General features: G+C 39.2%; 1 protein-coding gene across 1 annotated transcript; it reads right to left on the minus strand.

The window, feature by feature from the left end:
• Positions 1–1,828: 1,828 nt before the first annotated feature.
• Positions 1,829–24,088, minus strand: LOC121881336 (NACHT, LRR and PYD domains-containing protein 3-like). Its single transcript, XM_042389069.1, has 12 exons — positions 23,747–24,088; positions 22,549–23,066; positions 21,963–22,242; positions 18,921–20,781; positions 17,358–17,531; positions 16,669–16,842; positions 13,055–13,222; positions 7,688–7,861; positions 6,156–6,329; positions 5,346–5,519; positions 3,907–4,080; positions 1,829–1,889 (listed from the first exon to the last, which is right to left on the minus strand). The coding sequence occupies exons 3-12, from the start codon at positions 22,231–22,233 to the stop codon at positions 1,877–1,879; spliced, it is 3,357 nt and encodes a 1,118-aa protein (XP_042245003.1). The 5' UTR covers positions 22,234–22,242; positions 22,549–23,066; positions 23,747–24,088; the 3' UTR covers positions 1,829–1,876.
• Positions 24,089–26,000: the final 1,912 nt, after the last annotated feature.

Raw genomic sequence — 26,000 nt, forward strand, 5'->3', positions numbered from 1 at the left:
GGCGCATTGTTGGCGCACTGCTATCTTGAGGCAGCAGAGAGCGATTGCGCTATTGACCAACAAAAACCTGGTCTTAAGTCAATGCCGCAGTATTTCACTGTTATTATTTCACACATTGATAATGCGTCAGGTGCACAACACACACTCTGCTTGTTACACACACAGGACGTGCAGCAGTGCACAAACATGCAAAAGGTAAGGATTACGATGTAAAAGATTATTATTGTGTATATTAAAATATTTTTAAAAACTAGGCCTACATGTCATAATGCTTAGTCATAATATTTATCAGAATTAACTAATCGCATTAATGATGGGTTCAATTGTTTAGTTATTTGAAGGAATCGTGGCAATACACGTAGGTATTTAAACAGATGGACAACAATGACTTTCCTGCTGCATCAATACATGATGACATGAGGAACATATGAGGAAATAAATGAGGTGAAAACAATGATTAATCTAATGAAGGAAATAAATCTGCACAGCTTCTAGCTGCTGCCAGCAGCAGGATCAGAACCTTGGAGAGCTGATCAAGTCCTGATAACTGTGTTGATGATTCTTTACATGATTAAAATTAATGATTTAATTATTGAACAATATTTAACAAATATTCTGTAACATTTCTGAGAGTACAGTGATCAGGTTTCCATACTTTCAGCAATTAAAACCCTGCTGATTTGACCTGTTCCTCCATGACTGAACAAAACGATTTTAAAGAAACCAAAACTGTAATTAAAAAAATAAACTTATTTCAAAAAAACAAAGAAAGATACATTTGCAAAAAGTTAATGAACAGGATCTAAAACTGGTGGTCTAGGGCTGACCACAGGAGGGTCCAGGAGCAGCAGGGGCCAGTGTGCTCGTTATGGATTGTGTGCTTTCACTTTGCGCACGAGCAGATCCGTTTCCTCTGCAGAGAGGTGTTCCTTCTTACTACTTGGCAAATGCGCCGTCATATTAGCAGTCCACCAAGGTGCAAGTGCACCTGGCTCTTATAGGGAATGGGAGATGACACTATGATTGATTTATTGCATGTTACGCCGAAAACACACCCATGATTAATTAGGAGACTATGGACAACCCCTTTGAACCATGCACCTGGCACATCAACCATTTTTCCGCCGTTAAAATAGCAAAAGTGGATTTGGACACACCCTAAATGCAATTGCGCCATGCGCTTCAGACTGTGTGCTTTAGATCGTTAAAATAGGGCTCATGATCTCCAAGGCTGACATAAAACTTTCTCCCTTTGATCTATGTTTTCAACCAGTTTAACACACAGTCAGAAAGACACTTTTCAAGACGATTGATTAGTCATGGTGTCATGATCATGGTCAATCATGTCAAATGCTGCACTTAGGTCTAACAGGATGAGAATTGACACTTTACTAGTTCAGTCTGAGGTCACTGATTATCTTGGTGAGAGCAGTTTCAGTGCTGTGGTTTGTTCTAAAGCCTGACTGAAACTCCTCCAGAATATTGTTTTCTTTGAGAAAGCAATTTATTTGGACTGAACTATCTTTTCAAGTAATTTACTTACGAATGGAAGGTTGTATATCAGTCTATAGTTAATCACTACATTAATATCTAGTCTTGGTTTCATTAATAAAGGTTTTACAACAGCTGTTTTGAAGGCATCTGGGAAGATGCCTGTTCTAAGAGATGTATTTATAATGTTCAGGGCATGACTTGAGACACTATAAAACACCCGCTTAAAAATGCAGTAGGTATAGGATCAATGCAGGAGGTGGAGGAGTTACACTCTGTGACAGTTTTGCAAAGCTCATTTAATGTCATACATGTAAATCTTCCCATGGTTACATTGCTTTAACAACTAACTGTGGACATTTTCTAGAGTTTCTTTAAGAATCAATCATCTTTTATGACTACAGAAGTAAAAAATGAAAGTAAAAAAATGAAAATAAGGACAAAATTATTTTCGTGGGTGTAAGTTCTATCTCACACAGGCTCCGTCCTCTACTGGACTCTTAGGGTAATATTCTCTTCCAATCACATGCACGCAATTGCTCACTGAAATTTGCATGTATGTAGCTGGCCAATCAGGACGCCTTAGCCAAGGCTCTCCATGCATTTCTCCGATGGATGATGACGACAACCTCTTGTCAGTCTCTGCAACCTCGCTGACCTTCGGAAATCTGCCACCAACTTCAGTTTGCCATGATTTCTCTAACATTCAGGCCATGACAGCGGAGCGTGTTGGGCTCCTTTTAGCCCCCCCAACTCCACCAAAACTGGTCAGCCAAATCCGGGTCATACAGCCCTTGTTTCAACTCCTCTCCAGCACACCTGGCAGTGCATCAAAGCGTCTTGGAAGGAGCTGCTGAAAACATACTCACCAGTGGCAGGACTGGTTTCCTTACTGAGGGTGCAGGGCCACACAGAGGCAGGCTGTCCTGGTGTGCCCCCCTTGGAAGAGGCCCTCACAGCCCTCCTGATTCCCCACTTGGCAGGCTGGGTGGCAGCCAGAAAGCTGCAGTCTCCACTTATGCAAGAGGGGGACACGCTGGAATATTTTGAGAAAATTCTGAGGCTGGGCATGCAGCTGGTTGCACAGCTGGGCGCGGCGGTGAACAATCTAGTTGTGTTGGGCATTGCGGCGGTCAATACACCGCTGCACGCCTCCTCCATGGCTGAATATGTTGAATTTCTGGGTCACATCATCAGTCAGATTAACAACCATATTCTGGGTGTCATGACTGCTGCAGGGTGAGTGATATCACTTGCTAAAGTAGGCTCACATCACGTGTGGCTGGAACTCAAGAGGCTGGAAGAAGAGAAAGTGCATCTGAACCGTCATCTGCCACTCACGCTTTCTTTAAACCAGAGAGGAGCGCAGTGCAGTGCTGCAAGACCACTGCAAGGAGGAGAGTGCGCAGGCAGGACAGAGCACCGTTAGCCCACGATGCTTCAGTCACCTCCCACACCACCTCGAAGGAGATACCACAGCAAGGACCCGCCCGTGACAGCAGAGTGGTCCAAGCTGCAGTGAGGAACACAGACAGACCCCTGCTGACGCAGGCTTACGATTGGGGAAAGTCAGCTATACCAAAATGACTTTCAGCAGAAGGGAGTGTCACATTGTTGCGGGTTCACTGCTCCCTCCCACCACTTTTCAAGTTCGTTGTGTGTGTGTTCACATGTTGAAAATGTTTCAATAAAAATATGTTGTACATTTTCCAAAGAGTACAATCCATCACCCTCCCCTCTTCCGCCTCCCTGGCCCTCTGTGAGGCTGGGATAATAACGGCTCAGCCTTCTTCATTCAGCTGGTCACAGAGTCTGTGTAATGCAGAAAGTACTTGCTCTGCTGGCAGCTCCTGTCTCTCTTCTCTCTGTCAGAGAAGCACACACACATCCTGGCTGACATAGCAACACCCAACAGCAGATCTGTGTCTTGCTGCGATTGCTGGTGCTGTTATTTCTTGGACCAGCCAGCGCAGCGCGTCTCCCTGGGAAACGATGATGTAGCATGCAGCTTCATGTATCCTCAAGCAGGAATAACACCTCTTGACCACACACTGACCAGAGCAAGGACGCTTCCTATAAGCACAGGCAGAGCCCTCTACCCCTGGACCCTGCCACTCCTATCCCATCTGCTGAAGAGGTTTTGGATGGTGAGCAGCAGTGAGACACTGCTTATATAGTGTGTGAGACACGTTATCAGTAGGCACGTCCTGATTGGCCAACTATATACATAAATTTCAGTGGGCGACTGCATGCATGTAATTGAAAAAGAGTATTACCCACAGAGTCCAGTAGAGGGCTCAACCTTAGCTTATAGAATTTAGGTTATGATATCATAATCTTCGTTTTGTATGTACATAAATTAGGTTTAATTGTTAAACATATAAGATCAAGAATAGTAACAGTCAGTGAACTGACCTCAGAGTCTCCAGTCTACAGTCTGGACTCTCCAGAAAATCACACAGCAGCTTCGCTCCTGAATCCTGCAGCTTGTTTCCATCCATCTCCAGCTCTCTCAGATGGGAGGGGTTGCACTTCAGAGCTGAGGCCAGAGAAGCACAGCTGACCTCTGACAAACTACAGCAACACAATCTGAATAAAGAACAAATGATATCACTTTAGAAGACAAAGTTCATGCTTAAAATGATTTAATGTTTCATAATATGTTCACAGCTTAAGAAGGTTTAGATTGTAGAAGTTTAGAAAATCAAAATGCTGCAGAGATATTAGAGCCAGTGGCAGATCACAGAAGAGCTACACAGATCAGTTCATCAGATTAGGCTGATGATGTCAGACGTTGACCAGCTGATCATCTCAGGAGTCAGGCTGCTAGCAGCTGAGATGACCCACTCATCTCACCTGGTCAGTGGCTCCTCAGATCTCCAAAAATGTCTATACTGACCACATGTTGGGAGTCTAAATGCTTACTTTATCTCCTGAAAAAATATTTCAATTTAATTAAGTGACATATTCCTAGTCCTACAGCAAAAATTATGACAGCTTAGTCTGGATAAAAATCTCCGCCATTGCTGTTGCCATATGATGCGAAATGCATTCTGGGATAGGTTGGGCTGCAAAGGATCCATCTCTTGGATCCTCCAAATTTGGAAAAAGAAGGCCGCATTTTTACTGGCCGCAACCTTGGTTCAACCTTGGTTGCGCCACTGTAACGCATTCAATCTTCAAATGCAACCTTCGAAGGATGCAGCCCCTGAGTTTAGACACAAAGACAAACTGAAAATACTGAAGCCATGGTTTATGGGACTGTCGTAACTCAAGGCAGCTAATATAGCTGCTAGCATCTACATTACTTTTACCTTAAAATAAGATTTTTGTACAAGTTGTACTAACTCAATTTCCACAAAGTAAACATTTTACGCATCATGCTGCTCTAACTGAGGCATTTAGTGTACAGTCCACATGTACACATTTACTGAGTAAAGGTGCAAAAAATGATCTCTGGATTTCAAGAATCGATTATTGATCATTCAAATAAGAGTCATGATTAATTGGAAAATGTATTTTTTGTCCAGCCCTAATGTTAAGAAGATGGCAAACCCTTGAACCCAACAAGATGCAGATTAAAAACGATCAAATATAAAAAAGAAAAAATAGAGTTTTAGAGGTTAAGAATGAATTATCCAGTGTAGAATATTGTTATATGAAGGTTTTAAAAGTGCAGACAACATTGCTCTGACACAGTCAATGGACTAAATCGCTGAAAAAGAAAATAAGACTTTCCCATTAAGATTCTCAGTGTGGATCAACATAATATCAGCTTTATGTCTGCAGTTTAGCGTCACCACAACTGTCACAGCATATTAATTACAGAACAGAAGTAAAAAATGGTCTCTGACCTCAGAGTCTCCAGCCTACAGTGTGGACTCTCCAGAAAATCACACAGCAGCTTCACTACTGAATCTTGAAGCTTGTTGTAATTCATCTCCAGCTCTCTCAGACCGGAGGGGTTGGACCTCAGAGCTGAGGCCAGAGAAGCACAGCTGATATCTGACAAACTGCAACGACTCAATCTGAATAAAGAATAAATGATGTAGATAAAAAAAAATCCATTCATAACCCAATCACGTGTGTTCAATTTAAAATGTGTAGTTCAACATTACTATATCCTGATCAATGAGCTTTTGTCTAAAAGCGGACCATCATAATGTCAGCCTTCTACAGACATTATCCAAATGTCACCACAACATTCAGACACATATTCTTGTCAATGCTGATAAATAAAAAGCACATTAAACACTTGCATTGACCTCTCTGTGTCCCTTTGTGTGTGTGTGTATTCTGAAGGATCTATATCAATGATCAGACAATATTCATTAAAACACATGAAAGAATATAATAAATAAGTATTTATCCTTCAGCAAGTTTAAGGTAGATATTAATTGAGAGGATCTTCTGTATACAGATGTGACTATTTACCAATAATTATAAACATTGATTTACTTTAACAAGTTACAGTGGACATTTCTACAATTTCTTTAAGAGTCTGTCATCTTTTGTAACTACGAACTAAATGTTTCACAGTAAAAAAATGAAAATATGGAAAACAAAAATAATTAACTTAATGGATGTAAGTTATGTATGTAAATATATTAGGTTCACTTGTTAAACATAAAGAACAACAACAGTAACAGAGTCAGTGAACTGACCTCAGAGTCTTCAGTCTAAAGTGTGGACTCTCCAGAAAATCACACAGCAACTTCACTCCTGAATTCTGCAGGTTGTTGTCACTCAGATCCAGCTCTCTCAGATTGGAGGGGTTGGTCTTCAGAGCTGAGGCCAGAGAAGCACAGCTGATCTCTGACAAACTGCAGCAAAACAATCTGAATAAAGAATAAATTATGTCACTTCAGAAGAAAACGTTCTGTTGCTTTTAATAATTTAATGATTCATAATCCGTTTAGAGCTGAAGAGGGTTTAGAATGTAGGAGTTTATAAAACATAAACTCCAAACACCTGAACCCACAGAATGCAGGTTAAAAACTCTCAAATACAAAAAGTGAAAAAGAGCTCTCATTAATATTAATGACAACATGCTTCTCCTTCAATAAAGATGTAGTGACTTCACCTCTCAAACTCTGCATCTCCATCAGTGACTCCATCAGTACAAACTCAAGTTGTGCAGTCAAACATGAGTATAAATGCAACAAGACTAAAACATGGCACATTTATGTTATTTTAGGCTTACATGTACAAAACAGTTGAGCAAGAATAATAAAAGACGTGCATCACTTGCAAGGGCTTCATCACCATGCACATTTAAAAAACAAATGCTATCCCATAAAGCAACACATGGACTGTCAGTACCCGCTGTTTCAACCCTATCACTTTGAGCACAGACAGCAGAAACTGAAAGTCTGCTCATTAGTTAATCTGCACTGTTTTATTTGTGTTGACAAGATATCAGTCTCCCCGGCAGGTAGAGACAGACTGAATACAGTAGAATCTGCACTGTTCAGTCCGCTTCCATGGTTTCACATCTCGTAGTCAGACATGATATCTCATTAACAAACACAAACCAAGAGCTCAGATCAATGTGTGGAGTCTTTTTTCAGTCTGTTCCTCTTGTAGATGTGATCTCTAGATCCCCTACGAGACAGCCAGAGTCAGCTGATTTTCCTGAGTCATGACTGAAACTGTTCACGTCACATTTTACAGGACTGCTGTGAATCAAGGCAGATTATACAGCAGATAACATCTATATTACTTTCAAACTTAAAATAAGATTTTTGTGCATGTTGTAATTACTCGATTTACACAAGTAGACATTTTACACATCATGCAGCTTCAACTGAACCATCTACAGCAAGAGAGCACTGCATACACACAACACATTGCACATGTACACATGGTTACAGAGTAAAGGTGCAAATGCAAGGATTGATCTCTGGAATTCAAAAATTGATTGTTGATCATTCAGATATGAATCACTATTAATCTGAAATCTTTTTTTTTTGTCCTTAAGAGGTTCAGAGTGAATTAACCAATGTAGGATTTTCTTTGTAATATGAAAGTTTTAAATGTGCAGCTCAATATTGCTGAAGAAAATAAACTTTCCTTTTAGGATCCTTAGTGTGGATCAGCATAATATCAGCTTCTGCAGTTTAGTGTCACCACAACTGTCACATCAATAAATCACATCATCAATCTCAGCACAGAAATAAAAAAAATGGTGTCTGACCTCAGAGTCTCCAGTCTACAGTGTGGACTCTCCAGAAAATCACACAGCAGCTTCAATCCTGAGTCAAGCAGGTCATTTTTACCCAGATCCAGCTCTCTCAGATGGGAGGGGTTGGTCTTCAGAGCTGAGTCCAGAGAAGCACAGCTGATCTCTGACAAACTGCAGGATATCAATCTGAATAAAGAATAAATGACATAGATAAACATCGATTGATAATCCAGTCACGTGTGTTCAGGTTTTAAATGTGTAGTTCAACATTACTATGTCCTAATCAATGAGCTTTTCTCTAAAATGAACAGAGTGACTTTGTCATTGTGTTATTGTGGACCATCATAATGTCAGCCTTCTACAGAAATTATCCAAATGTCACCACAACATTCAGACACATATTCTTGTCAACACTGATTCATAAAAAATATTTTGACACCTGAATTGATCTCTTTGTGTTCCTCTGCGTGTCTGTGAGTGTGTGTGTGCATGTGTGTGTTCTGAGGGATCAATATCAATGATCAGACATTATTCATTAAAACACATTAAAGAACATAATAAAGAAACATTTGTCCTTCAGCAAGTAAACTTGGTCAATTTTAGGCAGATATTAGTTGAGAGGATCTACTGTATACAGATGTGACTCTTTACCAAAGATAATAAACATGAATTGCCTTTAACTAACAGTGGGCACTGTGTGTCACAGCTTCACATAGATGGGATGGAGTAGGAGGAGTCAATATAAAAACAATTTCTCTTTATTTCACAGTTTTGGCTTTGATGATAGCAGCTATTTTGTCCTATGTGGGGTTAGGTGGGTGGGAGCTGCAAGGGAGGTTGGGGGGTGGGGAGAGGGCATAGGCAGGGGACTTTGAAGATTAGGAGGGAAAGGATCAGGGTTTTAATGGCCTGGGTTGTTTATTGTCTTGCAATATTGTTTCTTTTGTTCGTTTGGATGTTTTTCTTTCCTTCTGTTTTTTTCTCTCTTGTACATTTTGATTATTTACAGTATATAGCCTACACTGCAAATCTGTTTGACTTATGGTAAGGTTGTCTGTCTTTTCATGTAATGTATAATCCATCACAATGAAGTTAAGAAATGCTGTAGTTGTCTAGACATTTTAAAAAAGAAAAATGTAGATATCATATTGTTACAAGAAACTCATATATTACAGCAAGATATATACAAACTAGACAATGCTGACTTCAACGTCAACGGAGAGCTGGAGATAGCTGGGAGGCTAGCGGAGCGTTGGCCGCAGCATGACCGGAGGGAAGCACAGCCAGTTAGCCTCCGCTAGCCTCCCAGCTAACGCTAGCCCCGGCTCTCTGTCTGGATCCAACCAGAGCACCGAGCCCCAGTTTGTTATTCAGGTTAAAGTGGGAAGAAGCAGAGGGTCAATTGGGCAGCTGGGTGAAGGAGAGTATGTGGAGGAAACACCGGTTAGCCCCAGTTTCACTACAGGCAGATTCACTTGCTACAGTGGATGACGAAATAAAACCAATGAATCAATAAGTACAAACACTGTTGATTTCTTCCCGTGGGACTGACATGCAAACTATTTTGGTTCAGTAAATTTCAGCTGTCAGTTAGCCTGGTGCAGGCAGGTTAGTCTGTGGACAGAGATGCTCAACGCCTGTCAGAGGCATTTAGGGGCGAAAGGGCACCACTGTAAAGGAAAGAGGTTTGCTAGATTTGCAATACAAGACAAAATGAGAGCATCATTACGAAATGACAATAATAAACTGGTCTACATTGTTTTCCTGTGGTAGTTTTTTACATGTATTACTATTTTTAAACGTACGATATATTTATCATTTATTTCTTATATGTATTTATTTGTTGCATTTTATTTTGTTTGTATTTATTTCTTATCTTATATTTATTTATTTATCTACTTCTCTATTTTTCATTCTTGTTTTTGGGTTGTCTTACCCATGTGCCATCCAGGATAGGGGAAGGGAGGGGGGAAAACTTTTAAGACTGGAGGGGCAAATAACCCTCTGTCAGGTAGCTGATGAATGTCATAATAGTACCATGTTTGTATGCTTATGTTAAAAATTTCAATTTCAATTACAGATGTACATAGAGGCTGATATTTTCCTGTTATATTCAATCTAATATCAAGTACTGAAAAAAAAAAATTAAAATCTGATAACAAAAAAAACCTAATTTATCCTAACAACTAACTGTGGACATTCAGGGGCGAATTCACAAAAGGACTGCACAGCTTTTGCAGCTGCTAAACCTGCGCAAATGAGACAAAAAGAAACTGTGTAATTCACAAACACCTGTAAAGGGTGAAATGCACCCCAAACTGCGCTGTCAAGCAAATAGTGTCTTGGTGCCGTATGTAAATTAGATAATATGCATACATTTCTATGCAAAAGGGTCTCATTGCAAGAAGAGTCCAATTCACAAAGACCAACCCTAATGGACACACGCAGTTAGAGTGAAATTATTAGCATCTTCACAGAGTTGGTGTTAATTGAAATGCACTAATTCTCTCTCTCTCTCTTCGTATCTTCGAACTTGTGAGGCATTGTGAGGCCGCATGATGTTGAACTGATATTGACTGATATCAAGGGCGAAATCTATAGTCATATAAATCTGGAATCTGTGTGTAACAGCCAGGGGTGGACTGGCCATCTGGCAGACTGGGCACTTTCCCGGTGGGCTGACACAATGGTCTTTTTTTTTTTTTTTGTTTGACCGGCCCATAAAGCAGGGGCAGTGGCCCATTGGTTAATTTTCTACAATGACACTAGTCTGGCCCAATCACATCTCTTACTGGGCCTGACTCACCTCACCTCTTCTGTCCTCTCTGTTTCTCGTGTCAGATGCAGAGGTGGAAGTACCACTAGGCAAAGGTTGGCAACTACCTTGGGCCTTCAACTAAAAGGGGCCCCAAGCAGCTATAGATTTATTATTAAAGCTGCAAGCAGCGTTGAACGGGCCCCTCGTGCCCAGTTGAAGGGCTTCTGTCCCGGGAATGTAGATGTCTTCAGACCCGGGCTGTTTTCAGACAGTGCAAGAAGGAGATAAACATCACTTCCTTTGTCCACTATTTTGCCTGCTGCTGGGGCTGCTTCGCTGAAATTTCATAGGGGGCGCTATTCAGTCAGTTTGTATCACTGATGGAATATTGTCATGTAGACATGTTCAGGCCAGGACTCTTATCAAGCATGTAAAGTTTGGTGCAGACTTGAGCATTTACAATAAAGTTATAGCAACTTCCTCTGTCATGGCGAAACATCAAATCTCAACGGTGTGAGGATGAGAATTTTCTGCAGGGTGAGACATGTCTGTCTTGCTCACACCTGTGTCATTAAAATTAAGCAAGTTTGTGGCAGCCATATTAGATACATAGGTGGTGCTATAGAGCACATTTTGGCACTTTGGGGGATAATTTTAACATTTTATCAAATTTTTCACCAGACCTGATGCGCATGCCAAATTTGGTGAGTTTTTGAGCATGTTTAGGGGGTCAAATTAAGGGTTGAAGTGGTGTAATAATAAAGAAAGAATAAGAAGAAGAAGAAGAAAGAAACAAACACACAAAATACAATAGGGTCTTCGCCCCTTTGGGGCTCAGGCCATAATTATGTATTCCTTTACTGGAGGAGTCAAGGCAGCACTCCACTCACGTGTTGATAGGGACGCAGAAACTCCCCAGGTAACGTGCTATCCAACACAACATCAAACAGTGAAACAGTTGTCACAGAGCACATTTCAAAAGAAAAAAACTAAGAGGAAAAGTAAAGCAATATTTGTAAAAACTGTTGCTCCCCCTGAAACAACTAGCAAAAAACTTTGCTAGAAAACAGAGAAGAGAATTATGACAATGATGAGAGAGTATCAACTATTAGCCTATAAGAAAAAAACTGCTTTCAGGACAGAGTGAGATAGGAAGACAAAGTGCAGCAACATGCTGGTCCCAGTGATGGAAGAATTATTCAGATCCTCCAAGTCCTGCATTTTAAGTTTTTCTTGTGTTATACGAAGTTCTACTATGTTACATGATACTTGTATTATTATTACAGATGTATTTCCTTATAAGCAACATTTGAATGTTAATTTTAACATAATTTTAATTTATGTAGCTGCTCCTGTGTAGTTTAGTTTATAATGATACGCCATATCACTTCATATATTTTGTATAAAAAAACCTTAAACTCTCTTAACTACAGTTAATGCTAAAACCCTGTGGTGAAGGTGTTCACCAATAGAGCTACCTCGGATCACCAGGGAGTCAGTCAAGAGTGAATGAGTACACTAGTCCACTTGCACTTGTACATTTGTCCACGTCACATACTACTCAGCTTTATAGTAGTTTAGGGGTATAGTACAGTACACACTGTACTATAGTACAAGGGACCGCAAGGATGGCGTACTGGTGGGTGGTGTTCGACTGATCGTGGGGGGCTGGTCTTGGCCAAAATTGCTATAGTTATTAGGGCTGGACTGGGACTAAAATAAAAACTGACCTGTGCAGATGTTTAGCAGAGCACAAAACATCAATTAACGTCAGATCCTGACCAATCCAGTGTTAATGAAGTTACCCCTGCTGTGCCGCATGTATAAATGCACACAGCCTCTTTCTCAGTTTGGAGACACACTTATTATTTCAGCTGCTGTGTGAAGCTGTAGCCAGCTGTGACACACAGCCAGCTGTGGGCAACAAACAGAACATTAGTACTGATGTTTCTGCGAAATCCAGGATACATTCAGTGACACCTTATTATGAGATTAAGACATTAATCTAACATGTTTCAGACCTGCCTGAGTCACTAGCTGTAGCCTATTTTGATGGACATTTCAGTAGATCATATAGATTAAAAATACTAGAGAAGTAAAAGAAGAATACATTAAAGTTGGTTTGTGATTTTGGAGAGCTCTGTGCACCCTTCTGCTAATTAAAGACATGCAATGTGAGGCATTTGTGTTCTCTGCAGTTTTCATTATAGACCAATCTATGTGCTGAAATGTGGAGGAAAGCCTGAAACATTGTAAACCGCTAAGCTCACTCAATGAGATCCAAAACAAGGGCAAATTGCACTCAGCTGCAAAACTTTGTGAGTGTTTGCACCGTCATATCATTAGTGCAATATTTACTGTGATACGACCTGGAGACGGGGCAAATAGCGGTTACAAATGATTCGCAATTCATGGTAATATCTTTATGAATTCACCACTTAATTTCCTTAATAATCAGTCATCTTTTATGGCTACAGACTAAACTTTGTACGGTGAAAAATGAAAATATGGAAAAAAGAAAGTTAACTTAATAGATATAAGTTGTTTAAGCTATATACATAAACTATGTTCAGTTGTTAACCATTAATATCAACAATAGTAACAGATGTCAGAGAACTGACCTCACAGTCTTCAGTCTACAGTCTGGATTCTCCAGAAGATCACACAGCAGCTTCACTCCTGCATCCTGCAGCTGATTGTAGCTCAGATCCACCTCTCTCAGATGGGAGGGGTTGGAGGCTGAGACCAGAGAAGCACAGCTGATCTCTGACAAACTGCAGCCATTCAATCTGAATAAAGAAATAATATATAAGTATCAAATATATATATATTATATATATATATATGAACTTAGCATAAAAAGTAAGGAAATTTGTGTTTGGTAGATTATTTCTTTGTTGTAACAATTCTTCTTAGCAATAAATCTTATACCGTTGGAAAGCCTGTTTATTTCCCTTTTAAATGGTGCCACATTTGTAAGGAACATGCATTTGTGGGATGAATAGCAGAGCTGAGTATGTGGGTTGCGCCCATGAAAAATTTGCCAAATCTCTGCCAATGCCGAACAGCTTATTTTGCTGTTGCTACTGACTCTTGTTTTGAGCTTCTGGTACCCCCAGGTGCTGCCAATCATGTGCAAATCAGGCACCTGATTGGCAGCACCTGTGAGCATGGGCCAGCTACAGTGGTCAGCAGGTGTCTGCTTCAAGAATTGGCATGCCACGTTTGACTGGATATTGATCTGGATAGGGCCCGTGTGATAAGGCAACTTCAAGCTGGTGTTCTGCAAAACCAAGTTGCGGTATTATTTGGAGTGAGCCCTGGTACCATCTCCAAAGTGAAGGCCAAGTTCCATATAACGGGGGATGTCAGAGACAGGCCGTGAAGAGTCAATGGCAGAATAAGCTGTTTGGCATTGGCAGAGAAGATTTGGCAAATTTTTCATGGGCACAACCCACATACTTAGCTCTGCTGCTCATCCCACAAATGCATGTTCCTTACAAATGTGGCACCATTAAAAAGGGAAATAAACAGACTTTCCAACGGTATAAGATTTATTGCTAAGAAGAATTGTTACAACAAAGAAATAATCTACCAAATACAAATTTCCTTACTTTTTGTGCTAAGTTTATATATATATATGTATGTATATATATATAAACTTAGCACAAAAAGTAAGGAAATTTATATACATATATACATACATACATACATACATATACACACACACACACACACACACACACACACATATATATATATATATATATATATATATATATATATATATATATATATACACACATATACACACACACATATATATATATATACACATATATACACACACACATATATATATATATACACATATACACACACACATATATATATATATATGTGTGTGTGTGTGTGTGTGTGTGTGTGTATATATACATATACAGGCAAAAGGGAGATCAAAATATAAAAAAGAATATTTGGTTGAAATAAACCATTCTCTTTGGAAAAAATCCATTACTGAAATTCTGTTTAAAATGCTTCAACAGCGACAGGAGGAGAAAGAGCAGTGTGTGAAGTGGTGGTGGTGGGGGGCGCAATTGGTGGAGGTGGAGTGGGGGACAGAGGAGGACGGGTGCCTGCTGTCCTCCGCAGGGCGGGATCTCTTACATTGGACTCAATGTATTTCATTTTTTTCATGCTAATCTGTGATTGGCCATGACACGTAAAATGACGCTCCAAGGGAGGATGGCCTCCCTAACCAATCAACAATCAGAATGTAATATTGACATTGAGTTGGTCCAATATCCAATATCCAGCAGTAGATAGCTCCTTGCGTTAGCCAATGCAACAGCTGGCTTGTTGTAGCAGCCTGAAGGACTCTTCATACATCCATGGAAGGACTGTTAAGGACTGTTGTTAAGCTAACGGGAGAAATTATCTGGATTGTGCAGTGCAGCAGCAGCAGGACGCTGCCGGGGAGGCTGGAGAGAGAAGCAACCGGAGAAACAACCAGAAGAGTTAGCTTGTTTTTCATTGTTGCTAATGATATCAGACTGGTTAAACAGCAGCCATAAAGTTCTGTTAACTAACAAACGAGATGACCAACAGCTACAAATGGATGTTATGACATGGATACTTCATCTCCATGAAAGAAAGAAGAAGACATCAGATAACGTGAGTCAGATACAGCTTCTCTCTCTCTTCGTTTTTAATTGAGTGGTTGTTCAGTCACCTGTTGATGTTGTGTGATTAGTGAATGAGTGCGGGAGGTCTGGCTGCTTGCTTCAGTTTCAGTTTCTTTAGTTCGTTTTTAAACTGAGCCGTATATTGAGTAATAAGCTTAAGTAACTAGGATAACAAGTGTTAACTTGTGGTGTAACGGATTGTAGTTGATCCGTGATCCATATGGATTGCCCCCCACGGTTCAGCAGGCATATGAACTGTGGATTAATTGCAAAATTTAATATCTCATTCAAGACAAAGTAAACAAACTGCTGTAAGTACAAGTCATGGGCAGACAGTATGTCACTAACAGGGATTTTGAAGAGCAACGATCAAACCAGCATCTAACGGGTCCGAAGTGACATTTGGAGTTACGTTTACCTGTTGTTTAATGTGCTGCAGCTGAGCAGCTAATTAGCATCTAGCTGCTAACTGACATTAGTGGTGAATGTTTGTTATCATCAAGTTTTGATGATGTGGACAGACGCTGTTTCATTCACTGTTTAAAAGAGGAAGGTTTCATGCCTCATTTTGCAATAACTGAGCATTAAATATTTTATATATTTTATTTTATTTTATTTAAACATTCAACATCTTAAATGTTGTTTTCATTTAATACCATGGACAAAAGTTCCTTACTGTTTCTGGCTGTAAGTGTGTTACAGAATAAATGGAAAACAAAGTTTTATTTGTCTCCCCCTTTTTTTCGCTGATCCTAAAAATTATCTGATCCGTGACTCAAATCCATGATATGATCAGAACCGTGAGTTTTGTGTTCATGTTAACACCCCTAGTGTTAACATATCAGCTTTGTAGATTATATTTTGTATATTGTACATATAGATAAGAGTGTGTAAGTCGTATTTGATACATGCATTAATACTTTCTGATGTGAACCTACATTTTTAGATCTGTGAATGTTTTTAGTGTTCAGTCTTTCTTGTATTCAGCACTGATCTGTTCCTGTATCACATAATAAGCTTTGTGGTACTTTATGTATTTCTGTATACTAAGAAAATACACAGGAAACACGTGTAAATCATGTGATATGTTGTCTGTTTTTAATGAGAACATAAATTTGTTGTCACAATAGAGCAATACTATGAATTTGAATTTCACTTTGTTGGTAAAATGACACATCTGAACCACTGCACGGCTAAAATGAGCTCTTCTTTGTTTAGAAACAATATGTATATGCTAAATGTCTTTAAAGAAGCAGCCTTTTCACCACTCAGGGGTTTTTGTTTTTAAAAGCAAATTGTTTTATTTGGCATATAAAATCCCTCTGATTTTATCAGGTGGGGGACAATGATATAGTTTGATGCGGTTTGTTGTAAGATTCCATGTTGGTTTTCCTCCTGTCCTCCCCAATTTTTTGAGTCACCAGCCGAGAGGATGCATCCTCTCAGGCAAATCCAAGAAATGTATAAACCAAACATTTGAAACTTCAGTGGAGGATTTGAATTGAAAATATAGAAAAAAACACTACCAAAGCTACAACCAGTGGACTGACCTCAGAGTCTCCAGTCTACAGTTTGGACTCTTCAGAAAATCACACAGCAGCTTCACTCCTGCATCCTGCAGCTGATTGTAGCTCAGTTCCAGCTCTCTCAGATGGGTGGGGTTGGACTTCAGAGCTGAGGCCAGAGAAGCACAGCTGATCTCTGACAACGTGCAGTAACTCAATCTGAATAAAGAACAAATCCATTTATAATCCAATTGGATGTATATAGGTTTTAAATGTAGTTCAACATTACTATGTCCTTATTAATGAGATTTTCACTAAAATGAATGACTTTGTCATTGTGTTATTGTGAATCATCAATTCAGCCTTCTACAGACACCATCCAAATGTCACCACAACATTCAGACACACATTAATGTCAACACTGATTCATAAAATGCTGCTGAACTCAGTCAAATCTGTAATTAGAGGATCAATATGACATCAGACATGTTAGACTAAAATCCTGTTTATTATTTATTACATGACCTTCTACTTCCTGTATTTGGTAGTTTATACTGCTGAAGTCTCATATCAACTTAAACTTTGGAAGTCAGACAAATAAAAAAATGTAAATTCTACAGATTTGTGCTCAGGGAAATCTTGAAAATGTGTTAACCAAACATGTGACACTTCAGAGAAGGATTTGAATTGAATATATAGAAAAAAATTACCAGAGCAGCAGCCAGTGAACTGACCTCAGAATCTCCAGTCTACAGTTTGGACTCTCCAGTCCAGCAGACAGAATGTCCACTCTTGAATCGTGCAGGTCGTTGCAGCTCAAGTCCAGCTCTCTTAGATGGGAGGGGTTGGACTTCAGAGCCGAGGCCACAATTTCATAGTGAGTCTTTGAGAGTCCACTGCCAGAAAGTCTGTCATGACACATTTATTACAACATATGTTATCATGAAAGAGGATACTTTACATTTACTTCATGCATTTGATGACAAAACAGTTTGACATTCCCTATGTTGATTAACATTTGCTCTTCACATCTTTTTTTTAATTTTTTTAAATATTTCTCCAGGGGCATTTTCTTCCTTTAATGGAAAGTGACAGTTGAGAGATAACAGGGAAAGAGGAGAGAGAGAGAGAGAGGGAATGACATGCAACAAAGGCTGCACTGCTGGAAATGAACCACAGACATTGTGATTATATGGCATGCATCTTAACCAGTAGGCTACCAGAGCATTCCTTGTTCAGCTAATTGTATCTCATCATGCATGAATGAAACAATAATTGTCATCATTCTCCCTCATACCTGCAGACTTTTAATCTTTGTTTTGCTTTAGTCTTGCAGATTAAGGGAGAGAAAATGGAGTTACATTGAGGCTTCCATAATGTGCACATTCTGTCTGTGTGATCTGATCCCTGGTCTGTGTGTCTGTCTCCACAAAGTTAGCATGAGGCCAAATTAATTAGAAAGCCATTTTTGCTGTCCACTATTTTTAATTTTACTCCAGGATATTTTTACTCAGTTCAACTCAGAAGATTAAGACAAAAACAAATGAAACAAATGACATGACAATATTAAGACTTGTGCATAATTCAATATTAATGTAATTCAATATTTAAATGAGCATGACACAAACTGCACACAAAAACAATTAACAAACCAATAAGGCTGAATTATTTTCAACATGATGTCATCAGAAAGATGTTATCAGGGTATCTGCATTAAAAATATAACATTGACCTTCAATATGTATAAGATCTCTTTAAACAGTCTGAATTCTATCATTCTGCTCTTATACATTCATTGTCTGTGCATTTCCTGCTACTACCCTTCACCAACAAGAGAAAAAACACCTAAGAGTTTCTGTCTGTGATGAACAGAACATAAGACTTGAAAACAAGACTATGTAACACATTTCCCTCTTCAAAATGAAAAGTTGACTTCATGAGAATGAATGTCATACAGAGGCTAAAGTTTTAGATATTATTGTGTAACTGACATTACTGAATCTGTGAATTCTATGAATGGCTCCGAAACCAGTAGGAAAAAAATGATGAAAGCCGCTTCCTGACTTCAGTAATCACCTTTTGAAAAATAATACAGATCTTATTTTAAACTCTTATTCACTGAGGTAAAAAAGTGTCTGTCTGATTATATATTATTTGCAGAATCTACTCATGTAAAAGTAACTTTACTGCATTACTGATAACTGAAATAAAGTAAAAGTAAAGTAAAATACTGATATATGTTGTGATAAAACTTTTTATCTACACTGATTTATAATGCCAATCACATCTGGACTTACTGAGCCTTTCTGCAGTTCCTCACAGCTGGGATTAGTCTCTTTCGTCCCTCAATTGATGTGTTGTACTTCTTCAGGTCCAACTCATCCAGAACTTCCTTTGACATCTGCAGCATGTAGGCCAGAGCTGTGCAGTGAATCTCAGAAAGTGTCTTCGCTGATCTGTTCTCTGACTTCAGGAACTCTTGGATCTCCTGATGTACTGAGCGGTCATTCATCTCCATCAGACAGTGGAAGATATTGATGCTTCTGTCGGGAGAGATATCATGAGTGCTCATCTCCTTCATGTTGTTGATGGCTCTCTGGATGATCTCTGGACTGTCTTCAGTCTGACCCAGCAGGCCTCCTAAGAGTCTCCAGTTGGACTCCAGAGAAAGGCCATGAAGGAAGCGAACAAACATGTCCAGGTAGCCATTTTCACTTTTGAGAGATTTCTTCATGGCTCTTCTCAGGAAGCCATCCAGGGATGAGCTATCATTATATCTGAAATTAGCTGCAGTGTCATTGCGGAGAAAGTTTAGTACTGATTCCCTGTGTTCGAACTCTTTTCCCAGGAAGTCATCCAGTACCTCTGTGTTGCCGCTGGTGTAACAGTGGTACATGTAGACTGCAGCCAGAAACTCCTGAATGCTCAGATGAACAAAGCAGTAGACTGTTTCCTGGAAGATCACACTCTCTCTTATGAAGATCTCTGTACAAAATCCTGACAACACCGAGGTCTCTGTGACATCAAGACCACACTGCTCCAGGTCTTTTTGGTAGAACATGATGTTTCCTTTCTCCAGATGTTCAAACGCCAGTCTCCCCAGCTTCAGAAGAAATTCCCTGTCAGCCTCTGTCAACTCCTGTGGCCTCATCTCATGTCCCTTATCATACTTGTGCTTCTTCCTCTTTGTCCAGCAAAGAAGTAGCAGGAAGAGTGAGTACATCTTAGTCAGTGTCTCGGGCAGCTCTCCTCTCTTGTCTGTAGTCAACATTTGCTTCAGAACTCTAGCAGTGATCCAGCAGAAGACTGGGATGTAACACATGATGTTGAGAATCCTGGATGTCTTGATGTGTGAGATGATTCTGCTAGACAGCTCTTCATCACAGAATCTCCCCCTGAAGTACTCTTCCTTCTGGGCGTCAGTGAAACCTCGTACTTCTGTTACTCTGTCAACACATGTAAGAGGGATCTGACTGGCTGCTGCAGGTCGGGAAGTTATCCATACGAGAGCCAAGGGAAGCAGATTCCCCTCTATGAGGTTTGTCAACAGCACATTGACTGATGACTTCTGTGTGACATCAGTCACGACCTCATTGTTCTTGAAATCCAGTGAAAGTCTGCTTTCATCCAGGCCATCAAAGATGAACAAAACTTTACAGTCAGCAAGCTTCTCTGCTGTGACATTCTGTAATGTTGGATGGAAAACATGGATCAGCATGAGGAGACTGTACTGCTCATCTTTGATCAAGTTCAGCTCCCTGAACAAAAGCAGAATCACCAGACTGACATCTTGATTTTTCAAGCCCTCTGCCCAGTCCAGAGCGAACTTCTGCACTGAGAAGGTTTTTCCAATGCCAGCAACGCCGTTCGTCAGAACAACTCGGATATATTTCTGTTGGTCAGGTAAGGCTTTAAAGATATCGTGGCACTTGATTGGAGTGTCATGGAGGTTCTCCATCTTGGAAGCTGTCTCAAGCTGGCTCACCTCATGTTGGGTATTAACCTCTTCACTCTGTCGCTCCGTGATGAAGAGCTCAGTGTAGATGCTGTTGAGGAGGGTTCTACTTCCTTGTTTATCAGTTCCTTCAGTTGCATGTTGACATTTCCTCCTCAGACTGATCTTATATATATATGAAACCTCCTGCAGACCACTATCTGCTGAAAGAGAAAATAAAATATAGAAATGAACATCTTTCACTGTGTTTATATGCACTTATGTAACCAGGTTAAGTGGGTAATTGGGGAACATGTTAACACGCACAGTACTAGTTACTGTAAATCTGTGTGTACAAGCAACAAGCCAGTGATCATATTTCTCCTCTAAACTGACCCTATTCTCAAAGCATGCCTTTCTTACTTTATCAGTATTAGTTATAGAGGACATTTGTTAGTCCTGACTTTTTGTTCTCTTTTGCTCTGCGTGTCTGAGTCAGAACTTTTCCTGTGTCTGAATTCAACAAACAGTAAAATATTAAGTGGTGGAAACTTATTTAGATTTCTACAGGACACTTTGTGTAAGTTTCAGTTTTAGTTAGACTTTAAATACAAGGACAAATCACTCTGTAATAAATCTACACTTTTGTTAGATACATGTTATGTGTATACATGGCAGAGAAATTGATGTTCACCAGGAGTAATCTACCTGAGAAAATAATAATATTAAATAATAAAATAATACATTTAGTTTTTACCCCTCTTGTCATTCATAACGAAACTCAAAGTCTCTCTGGTTCACAACGCCGATTATAGTAACCAGTAACAGTTACTTTGTGACGGTTATTGACCACCCGTCAGAATTACATCACTGCCCACCTGACAAGAGTTCATTTATGTTTTCCACAGTTGCTCCCACAATCTTTCAATAATCCAAAGACACCCTAAATGACCTGCAGTGTGAAACTAGCCTCCAGGAAGTACTGTATGTCTCAGAGCTGCCAGCATCTCTTGGTCAGTGGAGGAGATATTACTAGATATACCGTGGGCATCGGTTCATGTAGTTATGTCTGTGTTATATGATTATTTAGTCCAACTTCATGTGTATCTGTCTCATTACTTTTGAACCCCTGCAATTTATGCACCATGTGTTAAAAGGGCTATATCTCCCACACAGTTGTTTCTGTTTTGATGCAAACCTAATCAAAGCTGAGACTTTAATGCAGTATAAATTATTTTATTTTAAATGGAATATGTTATAGCAGAGAGCCTGAGGTAAGAAAAATATGTAACTGTCCAAGTACTTACTGTCTGGACTGTATCTAAAATTATGAAAAATATAGACACGAGCTGTTTCCCCTCACAGATCTGATGTGATGTCATGTTTGTCTCTTCCTGTGACTGACCTTCTGCTCCTGAGCTGATGTTTGGCAACTCCCTCACCAGATCATTCCTGCTGATCTTCTTTAAAATGTTCTTGATCACTTCCACAGCTCCAGCAAATTCATATTTCTGCACCGTCATATCCACCGTGTCCCACCTCTCTGCCTTTGACAGCTGGCTCTCTTGAATGGATGGGATGTTGCGCAGCCTTTCATACTTCAGGTGCCATTTGAACTTTTTAAATTCATCATCTTTTAAATGTTCCAGAATGTTGAGGAGGTCACTCTCTGTCATTTTGGCTTTCTGGTAAAATCAGAGGACAATCATAAGAGAACAGTTGTGTTTCTGTCTGTCTGCCAGAATAAAGTAATTCTCTGTTTTTACTGGATCTGACTGATTTGACAAAAAGCCCAGATTGGCTGCAGTCATTTAAGTGTCAAAGAAACTCATGAGGATCAACACTAAAAACATCTCATCACAGGTCTAGTCAGTAGCTGTTCTAGAGCTTTCTATGGGATCAGGTTTGTACATGTTAAATTTACATTTTTCTGGCTTAAATGTTGTTAATAAAAGTTAAATCTTAAACAATAGTCAACAAAGCAATCTCACCACAAGGTCCAGTTAGTCTTCTGCTTTCACAACTCATCTGTTTGTTGTGCTTCAGTGAACTGTGGTGTCTTTATTTGTTTGATTGGTTTGTTAACGCTGGTGTGAAAGCTGTCAACCGAGACCGCCTGAAAATGAGGGTCTTGTCTCAAAGTGCACGCTTGTGTGTTTTGTTGTTCTGGGAAAGCAAAAAGGACAAACCACAGGATTTTAATAGTAGGCTACATACATACATGTGATTTAGTCATTAATTAAAAATTAAACTCCTGTTAAATCCATCTGCTGAATGCACAACTGTCAATGAAGTAATCTTATAAGTGATCTGTAAGCCTAGCAGATCCCCAATAAAAAAATAAACAAGTGAAACACAGTGACTATCCTAATCCTGTAATATCACAATTTTTCCATCTTGTTTTCATGCTTCCTGTTCCAGCTGTTCCTCCCTTCTTCGCTCCCTCTTTTCCTCTGTTCCTCCTTTCCATCTACCCCTCACAATTTTATTGATGTATCCTTTCTGCTCCCTATAGAAAACACAGTGACAATACAGATTTAGTGGATCAGATTTGTTTACAATGTATGCCATGTACCAGGCACAACCAACTCAACCTGAAACCAAGTTTTTCTCTGGGCTGTTTTCAGACATTGCAAGAAGGAGATAAACATCACTTTCATTTGTCCACTATTTTGCCTGCTACTGGGGCTGCTTTGTTGAAATATTGTAGGGGGCGCTGTCTAGCCATTCTGCCACACCCATGCCCGCCACCTATACAGTATTACAGATTTTAAGACCCGTCATGTGTGTCAAAATTTTGTGAGTTTTCAAGCATGAGAATGACATTCAATGTCTCTTATGTATTTATGTGAACGTAATCTACCGCCATGTTTATGCAGCGCCATCTTGGTTCATACTAAATCTGCCAAATTACTATGTATGACACACTCGAACAGTGCCTCCGTACGGGCAACCTGAAAACTTCTAGAAACAATCACCATTTCATTCCCATAATACTAAGCACAGCATTGCTACACATTGCATGAAATATAGTTCTTGCTGCTTGCTTATCCTAGTCATATACCTATACATCCGCTCATATAGTGCAGAGCTGACCCTGTTCACTAACATGAGCACGATTACTATAGCTTTACAGATACTTAATGTAGCAATTTAGACTCATATCTGCGGACAAAAAAGGAAACTTACTTCTCAATGGACGCACGCAGGCTCTCACTGCCCAAACTATGCCGCGCTAACTACGATAAGCTGACTTTCCAGCTGTAGATTTCACCAGTGATGCACTCGTTGACTTTTGACTTCCTGAAACTCTCCGGAGCAGGTACAACTTACCTGGGCTGCGAGGGATTGATTGACAGGCTGTTTAACCAATACAAATACACAGTAAGCGGGACTTAGCAAAATGATAAACAGGGATATGAAACTTAGGAATAGATATTCGATCGATACAAAACGGAGGTAGAAATACATGAAAGGATATAAAATCTTCTGTGTCTGGTAAATTTGCTTCACTCACCAGCCAAAAAAACAATGGTAATCCATTCAGTAACTGGTAAAATTTGAGCATTCACTCCGGTGGACAAGGAGTTAATTTTGCACCCTGCTGCAGTACCGTGGAAGATTCAAAATGACTAAAAGAAATCAAAGAAATAAAGTAAAATACGATACACATTATAATGTGTACTGCCTTTTTAGGTAGGAATTTACAGTGTCAATGATTGTCTGTAATAACTGTCATAACTGAATAAAACATATTCTAAGGACAATTATTGAGCTTTTTGAGTTTAATTGAACTGAATAATTGATTTTTCATCGGGACAGGAATTTCCATGCCACATTATAGTTTTCATGAGGAGGTGCAGATGAGCTTTTTTAAATGAAAATGGTAATTTGATTTGAAAGAAATGAAAGAGAAAAGTCTAAATACTTGTAATTTTACCATTGATTTCCTTTTAATTATGACACAGTAAATACATACATAATTCTAGGGAAATACATATAACAATGTGTACTGTAGTTCAACATAGTTATGTCTTTGATTTGTTTTCATTTAGATATTTTAAATCTTCCATACAATACTGCAATGTTCAGGAGTTTGATAAGCCTTTAAAAGTGAAAAATAGAAAACAGTTCTGAGATAAGATATGGTCAGTGTGAGTGTGTCAGCTGCTCCAAACAGAGATAAACGTTTTACCAGTCACCATTTAAAGTAACAGCAGTGAATTTAATTTAAGAGCTTTCTGAAAAGTTTTCTGACTGTTCTGACTGTTCTGACTGTTCAGAGGTGGGGCCCTGTTCATTCTTGTGAAAGTTTTAAATTAAACTCCTGCAACTCCTGCAGCTCCTCTATACTTTCCAAATATTTTCAGACCAAATGGATCAAATGCTGAAAGTGACACAAGTCATTTTGCTGGATGTGACGCTCAAAAAAATGTATCCATCATTTCGCAGCCGATCCTTTTCCCAAGATTGTATGCTGGAAAAATACTTTTTGGGCCCTTGTTGGACCCAAAAGTTTTTTCTTCCATGGTTTGCCACTATGTCAAATTGGCTTCAAAGCCTGTCACTGTTCCTGGGGGCTTGATACAAACATAGACATGAAGACTTCCTCATTGTAATAAAAACAGTATTTCAGCTCAGTCTCCTTTAGTTTTGAGTCTGGAGTGAGGTACTTGTACTTTACTTGAGTATTTCCATTTGACGCAACTTTATACTTCCACTCTACTACATTTATTTGACAGCTTTAGTTACTTTTCAGATGAAGATTTGACACAATTAATAATATGACAAGTCACATTTCAGATGTCTATGAGTTGTTAACAGCTCCACCATAGTAATAATAGTGATTATAGTGATAGCTGAGTGATTGAAGTCCATGTTGCTAACTAATTTTCAGGGGAAGTTGCTACAGGCAGGTCGTTTTGTTGCTAAAAATTGCTAAATGACATTGTGATGTCATTGCGTCATGATGTCATTATGTAATGATGATGTAAAATTGCATTGTTCTTTTTATTATGTAAAATACACAATGATATTAGTCAAATTGACTGGCCATCTCTGTGAAAAATATGATTTAAAATTTGTTAGTTTAGATGTGTTTGTTATCACATATTTTTATTTGTAAAAGTAATATAAACACAAAAACTTTTTGAAAAAAACATTGCCAGCATAGTCTGAAATGTTGCTAAATCTAGAAACAAAATTGGTAAGTTGGCATCACTGATTGGAGTTACACCATCGGTCGACTGGCCGAGTGTTCAAGTTTCCCTACTGGCCATTGCCATTAATGCCAACTTAACAATTTTGTTAAAAAATTTGCTAGATTTAGCAACTTTTCAGACTACTCTGGCAACTTCTTTTTTTTTTTCAAAAAGTACCTAGTAACAAATTAAGCTACTTTTAAATTTATTTGGAGCCTTTTAGCAACTGTCTCTGTTAAATG

The sequence above is a fragment of the Thunnus maccoyii genome, chromosome 16, assembly GCF_910596095.1.
Source record: "Thunnus maccoyii chromosome 16, fThuMac1.1, whole genome shotgun sequence".
Classification (NCBI taxonomy): domain Eukaryota; kingdom Metazoa; phylum Chordata; class Actinopteri; order Scombriformes; family Scombridae; genus Thunnus; species Thunnus maccoyii.

Excerpts from the sequence above, each read along its gene's own strand:
- LOC121881336 (XM_042389069.1), bottom strand. The coding sequence starts at position 22,233 with ATGACAGAGAGTGACCTCCTCAACATTCTGGAACATTTAAAAGATGAT. Across the intron at positions 20,782-21,962 it reads CATCAGCTCAGGAGCAGAAG|CAGATAGTGGTCTGCAGGAG; the intron begins GTCAGTCACAGG and ends TTTCTCTTTCAG. Across the intron at positions 13,223-16,668 it reads TGTAGACTGGAGACTCTGAG|ATTGAATGGCTGCAGTTTGT; the intron begins GTCAGTCCACTG and ends TTCTTTATTCAG.